Genomic DNA, 14,793 nt, shown 5'->3' with positions numbered 1-14,793 from the left:
GGAGGGTAATTTGTGAAGAGACATCAGGTTCAACCTTTGTAAGAGGTATTCTGTTTATGCATTTGTACTATCAAGTTAATTGAAGTATTCCGTCAAATAAATAATTGCTTTTGACAGTTATCAGTAGGAACGCTTCAGTATAAGGTATCTGTAGCTATTCTGAATTTTTGGTCACCTTCTGCAGATAAGCATCCTCTTTGGTTGGTCATATGTGATTTATTATACAGATTTATAATTCAAATTTATAATAAAATAAATGGGCATTTATTGGTATTGAGTGAACCGGGGACCTATAATTTCTTGAAATATATTTGCTAGAACATTAGTATTACCCATTTTCTGTGCAATTACTGCAATGAGATCATTATCAACCTTGCAAAAAGCAGCCTGCGCTTTAATTCAGCATCTCCTCCAGAGGATCACACCCCTTACACAGCAGATCTGTTTAATGCTACACTGTGGCAACAGTATTAGACATAGGCACTGTTTCCTACACACGACTTTAATCCACACCATCTGCTCAAGAAATGAGAGCAGGTCATTACTAACTGAGTCAAATCACCTAAGTGACATGACTGTAAGCCGAGTTGTACAGATGTAGTGCCAGGACTGTACATCAGCAGCCGGAGCTGGTGTTTGAAAAACACACATTCCTGAAATTTTGTTGGAGAATCGTAGAGAGACATTGCAGAGCTTTCCTTTGAGAGATTAAATAAGTTGGATAGAATCTCTGATGGATTGTCTACAGAAGGAGTTCTCTATAAAAGATCAACAATCAAAGATCTTTTCTCATTCTATGCTTCCTGCAATTCTTATATGTTCATAAATTGCCTTGTACATTACTAAAGATGCAGTTTGTACACAAGTTCCTGAGCCCAAGATGATGGCAGGTACTGTAGTTGCATCTGTGCAAAATTATATTCAGGCAGTAGCAAGTGATGTGAGCAGTGATGTCAGTGTACTGAGGGGAGTTCTTGACTACCAAAAATTGTACATTCGTGCATTTTATTTGCAAAAAAAATCTAACGGATTAATTTGGTCCATTGATGAGCACAGTCCTCCTTAAAACAGCTTTAATCAAAATTTCAAATAACAACCTCTGTGACAACCATGGTGCATTGCTGCTCTCTGCAGCCTTTGACACAGTCAACCACACCATCCCCCTCCAACGCCTCTGCTCCACAGTCCAGTTTTGTGGGACTGTGCTCGCTTGGTTCCATGCTTGGTTCCATACTTAACTAACCAATCGTAGCCATCTTCAGAAATGGCTCCTTGCTTCTCACCCCCTTACCTCCAGAGTGCGCAAGGATCTATCCTTGGCGCTGCCGCCTTCCTCACCTACAAGCTGCCCCTTGATGATCATCTACCCACATGGGGTTAGATTCTACATGCATGCTGACAACATCCAGCTCTACACAAGTCAGTCCTGTACAGTATGACTAGAAAGTCTTTGAAGAGCCCAAGGTACATGTAGATTACTGTTGTTTTTTTGTAAATATAAATAATTACTCTGTACTTGTATATGTTTTGTACGTTCTACTTTTTTAAAGCTATTTTTTATTTTTCTTGCAAATTTTCTCCCCTTTGCATCCTTCCTGAAGACTCCTCGGTGGGCTATGATTCCACAGGTGTGGGTCACCGTCAAGCACCTCACCTGTATGGCTTTAATACATGTGTTAGCCTTAATAGCAAGAGTGCAGGGCATTCCACTGTGGGAGGACCAGAACCAAGTTCAATTGTGCTATCACCAATATCTAGATTTGTCTTGCCATTGGCTCCTTGGCTAATTTTTTCCCTCTCTAACTTGAGCATTGAGGCCAGTTCGTTCTGTGGTTGGCCTGGGCACATGTTTACACTGTCTTTGAACCCTAAACCCATGACTCCTGGGTTGTTCTGTACCCAGGTAATTGCTTAAAAAAAATTAAACATGCTTCCATGTGGGTTTGAGATCTATCTCATCTTTTGTGTCACAGATCTCACTCCTGTAATGTTTCTAGCATTAAGAGCTGTATATGTACCTATTTTAAATTGAGGTATAAATATGTTGGGGGGGGTGAGGGGGGGGGGGTGGGGGTTTAAGATTGGAAACATGTACATTTATACCAGGCTTGATCTCCAAAATGAAGTCGTCACAATAAATGAGATTGCTGTGCTAATTAAATGTAAGAAATAACTTCCCAATCATTCATTCCTTTTCTTCATATAATAGAAAATTCTGTGTTCTAAACCAGTGTTATTGTTTTGAGGTGACTGGCTGTCTTATGAGTCTTAAGAAACCTGGTTAATGAACAGTTGTCTGAAAACGATTGAATTAATTGTGTGGCCTTAAGTGGGCAAAGTGCTTTTCAGTATCAAGTAATTTATATGGCAGGCCATATAATGTTTGTACACAATAGCTAAATAATAGGGTTATTAAACTACTGGTATTGCTTTATCCACACTATGAATGCGTATAACCTTCCATCAATATGTGTGGTCAGGGGCGGGAAGGATTGACTCATTGGTAACTTGTCAAGCATTTCAGCCTCTGCAGCTTGTGACCCTGTCTATATACTTGTCTTTCTGTGGTGGGGAATTAGGTAAAGAGACACTGGTGAAAGCCCCTCCTGCAGCACGTTTTCATGAATGCGTCCAGTGTTTTCAGCAGTTAGCCCACCGTGACCAGCAGTGCAAATGGTGAAACGTAAGCAGCATGGGGCCATTATTAAGCACAGCTGTGGGCAGTGTTTGTTTCCTCATTGAAGACTATCCATTCAATTGGCCTGCTGTAGGAACTGTTATTCATGAACTAAATGCAAGCAAAGGTGATACTTTAGAAAGAAAAAGTGGGAGGATAATTGTACTGTGCAAGGCAAACTCTTTCAGAAAACAGAAATTCTAGCATAACAGGCTCCTGGCAACTCTTTAGCTAAGTTTCCATCATTGAACAGAGTGATCTGAGCTGAAGTTAACCATGGAAATCAGAGTTTAAGCTGGGAAGAAAAGAAGCTTAGTTGTAAAAAAAAACCATTGAATAGAATTATTCAGCTCTAGTTTTATATCGGGCCAAACACTGACAACTGAAGTGACTCCTAGACCAATCAGATTAGCAGTTTGGTTAATGCAAATAGAAACATTTTTTCAGAGCAAAATGCAGTACTGTGTAATAATCTGTATCTGCTTACACTCTGGAAGTTTAGGACAGGATGATAGGCAGTTTGTAAAGATGATACTCAGTAGTAATTGTCACAGTATGCGTTTCATTTCAGCAATGGGAAAGACTCTATGTAGGATGAGTGGTTTATTTATAGCATGCCGTCTTGACCAGAATGAGAGCCATAACGGCACAGAAGGAGGCCATTCGGCCCATCGAGTCCTTGCCGGCTCTCTGTAGAGCAATCCAGTCAGTCCCATTCCCCCGCTCGATCCCCGTAGCCCTGCAAGTTTATTTCCCTCAACTGCCTATCCAGTCTCCCCTTGAAAACATTGAGTGTCTCCGCTTCCACCACTTCCGTCGGCAGCAAATTCCAGGTCCTCACCACTCGCTGCGTAAAAAAGTTTTTCCTCACGTACCCCCTGTATCTCTTGCCCAAAACCTTAAATCTGTGACCCCTAGTCCGTGTACCACCAACTAGTCGGAACAGCCTTTCCCCGTCTAGCCTATCCAAACCCGTCATAATCTTGTACACCTCTATCAAATCACCCCTCAATCTCCTTTGCTCTAATGAAAACAATCCAGCTTCTCCAACCTGTCCTAGTAGTTAAGATCCCCCATCCCTGGAACCATTCTGGTAAATCTCCTCTCGGGCCTTCACATCCTTCCTAAAGTGTGGTGACCAGAACTGGACGCAAAACTCCAGTTGTGGCCTAACCAGCACCTTCTAAAGGTTCAACATAACTTCTCTACCTTTGTACTCAATACCTCTTTATGAAGCCCAAGATCCCACATGCTTTGTTAACCACTCTCTCAATATGTCCTGCCACCTTCGGGGTCCTATGCACATTAACTCCCAGGTCCCTCTGTCCCTGCACGCTCTTTAAAATTGTGCCATTAAGTGTATATTGCCTCTCCCTGTTCCTTCTGTCAAAATGCACCACCTCACACTTCTCTATTAAATTCCATCTGCCACTTGTCTGCCCATTCTGCTAGCCTTTCTATGTCCTGTTGTAGTCGATTGGTATCATCCTCATTGTTTGCCACACCCCCAAGTTTGGTGTCATTGGCAAATTTAGAAATTCTACTCTGTATTCCAATATCCAGGTCATTTATCAAAAAAAGCAGTGGCCCCAGCACTGACCCTAGGGGAACACCACTGTCTACCATCCTCCAGTCTGAAATACAGCCATTTACCACAACTTGCTGTTCTCTGTCCTTAAGCCAATTCCTTATCCAAGCTGCCACTGACTCACCTATTCCATGAGCCTCAATTTTGTTAACCAGCCTTCTATGTGGTACTTTGTCAAACGCCTTCTGAAAATCCATGTAGACAACATCCATTGCATTCCCTTCATCAATCCTTTGTTACTTTATCAAAAAATTCAATTGGATTAGTCAAACACGATCTGCCTTTTACAAATCTGTGTTGGCTCTGCTTAATTAGCTTAAACTTCTCTAAGTGCCCGTTAATTTTTTCCTTGATTATTGCTAGCTAACAGCAGATTTAGTTGGTTCTTATTAAATACGCTTTCATATACCATGTAAACAAAAGGTGTGTTGTCACAAGAGATATTTGTAAATATTTGCATAATGACTGACCTTCCTAGAAGCTCTGGGAAGGGGGTGGCTGAACTATCAAACGTCAAGAAGTTAGGACTCCAACCATTCATCCAATATTTTCTTCTAAACCTATACTTTTCTGCCACTGGTGTCTTGATATGGTAGCTGCCAGAGTGAAGAGCCAATCAGTGTACTAAAAATGTTCTTTCCCAACACCATGGTAAAATTCCAATCTAGGCAAAGCAAAGCAAAATTTGACAGTAAATCTACTACCACCCACCATAGGAAGAATCCTCGAAGTTTGTATTTTCCCTATTCACACACTAGATTTTTAAAACTTATTTGTTATTTCTGTTTGGTAGGAGGGGGATTTTTAACAACTTGCATTTATATGGCATTTTTACATTACAGATGTCCCAAGGTGCTTCACAAATAGGAATAATGAAAGTAGGCATCAAGCTGGGCGGGCGTGACTGTAGGCTAAGTCAAAGAGATGGGTTTTGAGGAGATTTTTAAAGGTGGAGGGAGAAGTGCAGAGGTGGAAGAATTTAGCAGGTGAGATCAAAAAAGCAGGACCAAGGTAGCTGACGGCTCAGCCATCAATGGTGGCATGAAGACCAGAGTCAGATGAATAGATCATTCAGGAGGCTGATGGGGGAGCTTGCAGAGATAAGGTGGGATAAAGCCACAGAGGGATTTATGAACCTGGACAAGAATTTTGAATTGAATTTATTTAGGGACCAGGTTCACAAGGACAGAGATGGTGGTCAATCAAGACTAAGTGTCAAACAGGATACATGCGGCAGAGTTTTGGACAAGTTGGTGTTTTGGAGGGTGCAGGATGGGAGGCCAGCAAGGGAGCATTATAATAGTCGAGTCTGGGAGTGACAACTCTGTACTCTCCAACTACCAACCCATCGCTATCCTCTTCTTCTCTAACCTCCTCTTCCTCATTAAGAGCGTCATCACCCCACTATGTGCCTATCTGTTCCACCATTCCCTGCTCATATCCCTCTAATCTAGTTTTCAAACCCAGCTGCAGCAGCAAAACTGCCCCGTTCAAAGTAACCAATGATATCCTATGTGACTGCAACCACAGTACGCTGCTCCTCCTCGACCTCTCCACGGTCTTCAAATGAATGACCTTTTGGGCCTGCTTTGTGGTCCACCTGTGTTGGAATCAAAGGTAGGGTTTCTATCTTTGGCCTACGGGCAGGATTAGCACGAGTGCAGTCCTTGATTTGCCATTAAAAACTCGGAAATTTCGTCCTGTCTCCCAGAAATGCTTGTTTTGTCCTTTCAACAAATATGTTTAATTAAACCATATGTAAAGTACATCGTACAATGCCACAATGAGTAATTGCTCATTATGCTGCTTTATCCTGCTTAAAGTAAATCCCCAATCTAAATAAGTAGCTGCAAACTTTTAAAATTCTGACCAATATTGAATTCCTTTGTGTTTTTAGCAATCTCCATGCTCCGTCCCAATTTTCCCCCCTTCTCTCCTGGAGACGCTGACTCTGTCCCAAATGCCATTCTTCATGTGTGAACCCAGATAGTGAATATCAACAAGGTTATTCAATCATGGAGACCATCACAGCCAACCCTAATCCTATTCTCTCCTGTCATCCACCAATGTGCATGTCCCAGCAGTGGTCACAGGATAGCAAACCAGAATGGGAGCTGTAGCTGATCTTCCCCTCTGCTTAGCCGAGGGGCACTGAAGCCAATTGGAGCCCCTAAGTCGATCTCTTTTTATAAAAAAAAAATTTTTAAATGCTGTGCAAAAGGTCTAAAATTCTGAATGTAGTCTAGCAATTGCATTGTTAAATTTGTGCTGCTTCTCCTGGTTTGTAATTGATAAACTGATGTGGATCTCAGTTGGGTCTTAATGTTATCTTTTAAGTCCATGACATCCTATTGAATAGTTCAGACATAAACACAATTTTAACAGTAAACTGGATTGGGTTTATTGCATTTCAAAACGCTGGACTTTAATGAGAGGCCCTCGTCAGGATTCATAGCTTAGTACTGGGATTCAGTTGTTAGGATTTTGTGTTTTGCCATGTTGTGAGCTGATATTTTGGACAAGGTTTGTGTGATAGCATGTAATCACATTAGAACGTGGATATTGGCATCAATCATGTGTGATACAGAGATATGATTGCACTGGAGTCGATGAACCTTTCTGGGTTCAACCAGCCAGCAGACACTGTATTTAATGGTGGTTTCCTCTTGGTTGCTGCAGTCCTTTTGTCTATACACTTTTTGTTTCCTGCCCTAGAAGCAAATTTTCAAATACAAATGCAGAATTATATTTGGATATTTAAATGTAATTGCAGCACTAATTTGGATAGAAGCTGAGCGACATTTCCCAAACTGCAGCTTTGAGTTCACTAGACATCTGTGACTGTCCTGTATGCCTTTTTCCTAGCTATTACTTTAGGAAGGAAGTGCTGCATTAGATAATGTTTTCAAAATCCCTTTTAAGTGTAAGCCTAATAACCTCCTGTCTTTGTGCACGTCCCGTTTCTCACTGATTAGACTGTTCAGTAGCTATTTGAAGTCACTTTAGCAGGGAAGCAAGCATTTTTATAAACTTTACTTTCCCACATACAAGTGAGACTAAAAATACTCCACTTCTGTCTGGCAAATAATTATGAGGGGGATATTATCCCCTCTTCGCCCATCCATTTTGAGTTCATGATCAGTTCAAGATAATGATTATTAATTGGTTAGACGGCGCAAGAATCATTTTGGCTTCCTTGGGAAGTAACATTTTGCAGCCAAAAATCACTGTGCACTTAATTGGGCAAAAGATTAAAACAAATCATCAGTTTCACAATTTTTACTACTTTTTGTGCTCAATTAGATATGTGAATGTAGGGGAATGGAACACACTCGAGCACCCTGTGTCAGCATCAATATAGAACAGCTAGGTGCAGATTACGCCTCCCTCTACTGTGCCCTACAATGTACCTCAGCCCAATCTCAGTAGGGTCCCTCCTACTGTACCAATGTCACAATTTTTCACGTCCCACAACAGCCAACCTATGACCTATTGAGTGAAATTGCCAGGTTAGTACTGAATTAAGAACGGCTTTGAATTGAGCTGGGACTATCAGAACTCGGGTTACACAGGTTCCTTATACCCAATAGACAGACAAGACTTTTATTCCATCAATCTGAGCTGACCATTTCGTGAAGGAAGAATGCATAACTCCTGAGTGAGTTGTGTTGATTACATTGTGTATAATTTACTGTTTACCAACCAATCCAATACACATCCTGGTTTCTCTTTCATTCAAAAAAAGTGTTTTTGCTGAAATTTTGAAGCATTTCTGTTGCATTCCATATTGTAAGATAATTAGTGAGTCAATGTTAACGGTGCTGTAATTCATTATGAATCTTGGGAATTCTCTGCCCCAGAGGGCTGTGGATCACAGGAAATCACAGGAACCCCACAGTGCAGATAGAGGCCATTTCGGCCCATCGAGCCTGCACCGACACATATCCCACCCTATCCCCGTAACCCCACGTATTTAATCCCCCTAACACTAAGGGTCAATTTATCATAGCCAATCAACCTAACCCGCACATCTTTGGACTGTGGGAGGAAACCGGAGCACCCGGAGGAAACCCACGCAAACACGGGGAGAATGTGCAAACTCCACACAGACAGTCGCCCGAGGCCGGATTTGAACCCGGGTCCCTGGCACTGTGCATTGAGTATATTCAAGGCTGAGATCGATAGATTTTTGGACTCTAGGGGAATCAAGGGATATGGGGATCGGGCGGGAAAGTGGAGTTGAGGTCGAAGATCAGCCCTGATTGTACTGAATGGCGGAGCAGGCTTGAGGGGCCGTATGGACGACTCCTGCTCCTAGTTCTTAGGTCAGCATTAATGATCAGCTGCTGTGTAAATATAAATTCCATTATTAGCATTTGAGTTCCATAAAATGAAGCAAATAGAGAGCCGCAGGCTGGAAGGCCAGTCTTGAAAGATTAAAAATATAAAGAGGGTGAAAATAAGAAATGGGCAGATCTAAGGGAAAGGTGGATGCATACAGAGAGGATGAAGCCAAACATGGCTGAGAAGAAAGCAGTTAGTTGCCAGAAGTTGATACAAATAGGATGGAAGTTAAAGCGTGCGTGTGTGCTAGAGTTGCAAACTTAGGTCTAGAAGTTTCAATCAATGAATAGAAACTATTGCTGTAAACTTCACTTGTGTATAATTGTATCTAACATGTTATAACTATTGTTCTCCTGTTGGTTTCTGCCCTCCCATTTTCAGTCTTTGCTCTCTGTGTTCCCCATGTTGTGCACTGTTTCCCAACCCAAGAGGGCATCGGGTAACTTGCCAATTGTATTCTTTTAAGATTTCTGAGCATGGCCTGGCGTGACTCAAAGACTGATTTTTCCCTTCCGTAGCTCTGGGCAAATGCCAAACACGTGCCTAGCCTGTGCATTGGGCTTTCTGTGATGTTGTGGTCAACTTTAACAACTAATGTGGGGAATTGGAGGCTGCAAGCTTTTTTCACCTATCTTTTTTTAATCCTTCTCCCTGTGCAGAAATGCTCCCAGTGGCCTGGCTAAGACCACGAACTTGTATGTGAAATTAGCCATAAACCCCATTGATCTTTGCAAACTATATTTTACTATACTTGATTGCATCCACTACTGCCATGAAGGCCCCATCTTAAACTTGGGGAGCTGTCTTCAATATTAATAAATCTAAATGCAAAATTCTTTTCAGTTTTTTTTTTTAAACTAAAACAGTTGTGGATTTAATGCTATATAGTTTCAAGACCTAACCTCAAGCACTCTTTCCAATAGCTGTAAAAAAAAATCTGACTCTTGCCATTTCATTCCACCCACATCAACATTGTTTTTTTTCTTGAGCTTCCTGTGTGCCTTTTTCCAAAGTCAGAACATTATGTTACGGAAAGGTCACGTTGTTTGTTCCCTTCTTTAATAATTGCCATGTCTAGGTGTAATATATCCTTCAAGGTTGGTCAGATATGAGCCATTATGTACTTTCACGTACACTGTAAAGGGCATGTGTTGCTGGTCCCACTTTCAATTGTCAAAATGGCAGTGGTACAACAACAACTTGCATTTATATAAAGCTTTTAACATAGTAAACCGTCCCAAGGCGCTCCACATATAAATTGCATAGCAAGCATATTACAACAACCATTTTTCTCCACTGCACCATACATTACAATATGACTTGCAAGCATTTAAATATATTACCAAATGCAGGTGCACTGAAGCCGGACTAATGATATTTCAGACTTTGTTATTTTCTTAGCATATTGCTGATGCAAGAAAATTTCTATCAGCACCTAGAACTAGAAGAAATTCTGTTAACCTTTTTGTTTAGTATGTAGGTGGAAACTTGAATCGCGTTGTGCAAAACAAATGTAGTTTCTTGTAATCCTTTGAAAAAAAATTATTTTAATTACTTTTTGATTGCACTGAAGTGGTAGTTGGCATGACCTTTCATACAGAAATCTCTCTGGAGACATTCTTGTGTCTCATACAGATAGTTTGTCAATGTGTGGCACAAAGAAATAAAATTGTGTGTGGTATTTGTGAAAACAAAGAATATGTATGGCTCACCACAATTGTATATGAAAATATTGTATCAAGAAGGAATTGTACAAACTTGTAATTGGCTTATTCTTAACCAGTTGTAAAACAAATATTCTTTACCTTTCTTTCCTTCTACTCAGATTCTTGATGTTTGCAATTGGCCTTGAAAGGTTTCATGTTTTTAAACATTGAATATCTATTCTTTAACTGCATGTTGGGAGCACTCCGAAGTGCCCAATGTAAACCAAAGACAGACAGACTTGCATTTCTATAGCGCCTTTCACGACCTCCGGACGTCCCAAAGCGCTTTACAGCCGATGAAGTACCATTGACGTGCAGTCACTGTAATGTAGAAAACGTGGCAGCTAGTTTGCATACAGCAGGCCCCCACATACAGCAATGTGATAATGACCAGATAATCTGTTTTGCACTGATGTTGGTTGAGGGATAAATATTGGCCAGGATATCAGGGATAACTCCCCTGCTCTTCTTCGAAATAGTGCCATGGAATCTTTTACATCCACCCAAGAGAGCAGACGGGGCCTCGGCTTAATGTCTCATCTGAAAGATGGCACCTCCGCCAGTGCAGAACTCCCTCAGCACTGCACTGGGAGTGTCAGCCTGGATATTTTTGCTCAAGTCTCTGGAGTGGGGACTTGAACCCACAACCTTCTGACTCGGAATATCAAGGCTACCCACTGAGCCACGGGTGACACAAAGGCCTGTAAGCGACCACATGTATGCACTGCCTTTCAAGTCCATCAGTTTATCTGTGCTGTTTTTAAATCATAGGCTTCCCCAAGATCCCAGACTTAGTTTTTGAGTAGGAAAATAAAATGCTACAAAAATAAAAAAAATAGCAACCTCTATTTAAGGACAGTAAGATTTGTTTGCAATTGTGTGTTCCGATTTATTTTGAGTGAAATGCTGAGAATTGGAAGGGATGTAATTGTTACACAAATTCCTAATGCCACATTGCTGACCCCACAATAGTGACTCAAGTGAATTTGTGGGCAGTTAGCCTCAGATGTGGCATTTGTAAGGGAAGTATCAGGATACCGGATATTGTCAGCTTTGAAATCTATAATAATTACTCTTTCAAATAGTTAACATAATAACACTAATGTATTTTAATCTTTATACTGCTAGGAGGCTCTGGAATACTGTTGCCTGTTTGGGTGGACTTTTTTTTGTATTTAGCTCATGCACCGATGCTAAAATAAATGTTTAATATAAGTAATATATACCAATACATCAGCAGTCACTTTATTATTGCAGTATTAACTTTTTATTGCAATATTAATCCATTAATACTAAGTTAAACACCCAATCACAATTTGACATAACTCTCTCTGCCATCCCTTTTCCTGTTATCTATCTATTAAGGGTTATGAAACCAAGGCGGGTAGCTGGAATTAAGATACAGATCAGCCATGATCTAATTGAATGGCGGAAACGGGCTCAAGGGGATGAATGGCCTCCTCCCATGTTCACATCTGGTACCCTATTTTCTTGCTTTCTCCTTTTTTTGTTAGCTTTATCTTTACTCTTCTTGTTTTTTTTAGTATTTTAAGCTTGCAAGCCTTCATTTTCTTTTGCTTGCGTAACAACAGTCACTGCACTTCAAAGTACGTGAAGTGTTTTGTGACGTTTCTCAAAGGTGTGACCCAGGGCTTTCCTAGCGCGCTCCTTATTCTGACCATCCTTCTGTTGTGAGAGCAGCTTTTTTTTTAAAATAAAAAGGTTGATGAAAACAGGGTTTAACTTTTGGGCAGTTAGCCACAGACGTGGCATGTGAAAAGACTTGATTTGGGCCATGTGCCCCAGTCAAATTTTGATTCTAAAATCACATCCAAACATAGACATAACCCCCGCAGGCTGATGGCACCCAGAGAAGTAAACCTGCCCACGTCACTGCAGGGTTAAAAGATAAACTGTTTTATGGTTGCATTGAAGATAGTAGAAATTGATAACTTTTCTGTAATGATGAAATCTAACCTTGCTAAAACTCAAGACAATTGCATTTTAAATCACTGGAGTACTTTATACAGCTAATTCTTTCAAAAATTAGAGTGTCGCCAAGGTCTGAAGTCTCGAGGGCATGTTATAAAGGCCAGCCTGGTTTGTGGAATGGATGTGCAGATTTGACTAGTTAGGTTCATTTGTTCCTTTAAATATGCCTTTTAATATTAAGTGCAAAAACAAATTCTAAAATATGTTTCTCATTGCTTTTAAGAGAACCTTGAATGCCTGCATAACTAACATTCTGGTCGGCTAAACAGAAATACAACTCTCAAGGACTGGGCTATTTAAAGCTTGCCCTTTGCATCGTTTTTATTTGTGTGTGCATGCATATACTTTTAAATTTAAGTTATTCCTGGTTGCTAAATTCTATTGAAAATACAGTCCTCTCTTCTCGCCATACCTCCAACAATAAAAGTTCAAAATTAAGAAATTAGTTTAATTATGCTAAATTAAAAAAAAAAAAAAAAATGTTTTTTATCACTGATCTAATTCCAGGGATCACAACAATTGCATAATAGAAAGTAATGCAAGGAAGTTACCTGTAGTGAGTATGAGTAATTGGGCATCTTTAATCTCATCCACCTTGGATTGAAAAACACTTCTGCTATCTCCCCTATTCTTCCTCCTCTCCTAAAGACGGTGACTCATAATTAGGTGCAGTCTGGGCATTTCTCCCAATACCTCCCCTGTTTGGCTATTAACGACTGTGCACCTCCTTTTCCAGAAAGTGATTGTTGGAGAATTACCCAACCATTGGGGAGGAGGAAAAGAGTATTACAGCTGCTACCAATCCTGTGCATATACCAACAATTTCCAGCAACAGTCATGCGATAGCAATTAGCAGTGAGAAACCTGGCTGATTTTTCCCAGCACCCCTGGCCAAAGTATAATTGAGTCCAATTATGCCTCCACCACTTGCCCCTGATTGAAACTAATTCAGCACAGCCCAGGTATTGAACTTGGAACTTTCCTGATTTGTGTGGTTCAGTGCCACATCACTCACTCCCATCAGGGAGAGCAACTGCAAAGTATTTTTGAATGACCCCTCAACACTTCAGAACTGATCCAAATTAAATAACTTCCTGTACATGGTGTGCATTAGTGACATCTAAATAAATGATGGCAGATTAATTGAATGTCTACTCTAAGCAGAAGAATGGATTCGAAATGTGGCCAACTATCGCCTTATGACTAATTCACCACAGCGAATAAGCATTTAATGGCCAGAATGCATTAACTTGTATTTTCTGTGTTTTCCTTTCAGTGTCATCAGCAAGGTGGTCCCAGCCACAGAGGCGAAACCATCACCTCCTGCAGGTCACCCAAAGACTCCGCCGCCACCATCTCCGGCACCACCTCCAATTCATATAGCTCCACCCATTACACCAGCTCCTCTTCCTCCACCCTCAGCAGCTCCATCGCCAGCTCCTGCCCTTCCTGCTGCATCTCCTGGCTCTGGAGCAGGAACCTCGAAGACACCAGTCAGAAGTGTAGTTACAGAGACCGTCAGTACTTACGTGGTGAGTAACGCTTCACAGCTTAAATTCATACTTTGTATAGTTTCTCATTGCTACAAATGTTCTTGCAATGAAAGAAATCTAAGATTATCCAAGCAAAGAACTAATTGCTAATAAAACAACTTAATACATTGAAACTACTTTTTCTACACAGCACTGTATATATTAATTATGCCTCTGTTCTAAAAGGCTATATTAATTTAAGAGTTCCTTTAAAGAAGAACAAAGATCGCATCGCAGGGCTGATTCCCCCTCCAATTTCCCCTCTTCTGCTGTGGTAGTCTCATTGAAACTTATAAAATTCTAACAGGACGAGACAGACTAGATGCAGGAAGGATGTTCCCAATGGTCGGGCAGTCCAGAACCAGGGGTCACAGTCTAAAGATAAGGGGTAAGCCATTTAGGACAGAGATGAGGAGGAATTTCTTCACCCAGAGAGTGGTGAACCTGTGGAATTCTCTACCGCAGAAGGCAGTTGAGGCCAATTCATTAAATATATTCAAGAAGGAGTTAGATATATTTCTTACGGCTAAAGGGATCAAGGGATATGGGGAGAAGGCAGGGACAGGGTACTGAGTTTGGATGATCAGCCATGATCTCATTGAATGGCGGAGCAGGCTCGAGGGGCCGACTGGCCTACCCCTGCTCCTATCTTCTATGTTTCTATGGTATATGTACAGTTCCATGGGGCCACTAGTGCCTTGTCATTTTTTATGTGACTGTTGGCAGACACTTTACTATGGGAAACACTGCAGCCAAGCTCCATCCTATGCTCACCCAAGGCCCACATGCACATACTTTTCTTCATGAGCCATTCAGGAGTAGGAATCTTGGGACATCTTTCCCTTCCCTAGTTTGGAGTCTTGAAGCCAATTGTAGCACCTGTACCTTTGTCCCAGCTGAATTCAACAGGCCCGTCACAGGCCATGTATCGAACTAGCCTATATTCAACAGGCC

The 14,793-nt window shown here is 41.1% G+C and overlaps 1 protein-coding gene across 3 annotated transcripts in view; it reads left to right on the top strand.

Annotated features, from left to right (window-relative positions):
* taf3 (TAF3 RNA polymerase II, TATA box binding protein (TBP)-associated facto) overlaps nucleotides 1-14,793 on the top strand; it is a 203,864-nt gene that overhangs the window by 181,264 nt on the left and 7,807 nt on the right. For all 3 annotated transcript variants that reach the window (XM_086010738.1, XM_086010737.1, XM_086010739.1), the window contains exon 5: nucleotides 13,584-13,839. In XM_086010738.1, the coding sequence (XP_085866864.1) occupies nucleotides 13,584-13,839 (256 nt within the window). The remainder of the gene's footprint in view (nucleotides 1-13,583; nucleotides 13,840-14,793) is intronic.

Source organism: Somniosus microcephalus, chromosome 17 (genome assembly GCF_052327205.1).
Source record: "Somniosus microcephalus isolate GS21.2 chromosome 17, FLI_Smic_1.0, whole genome shotgun sequence".
NCBI classification, from domain to species: domain Eukaryota; kingdom Metazoa; phylum Chordata; class Chondrichthyes; order Squaliformes; family Somniosidae; genus Somniosus; species Somniosus microcephalus.
Note: the sequence above shows the minus strand (reverse complement) of the source record. Positions and strands in the feature narration are given on the sequence as shown.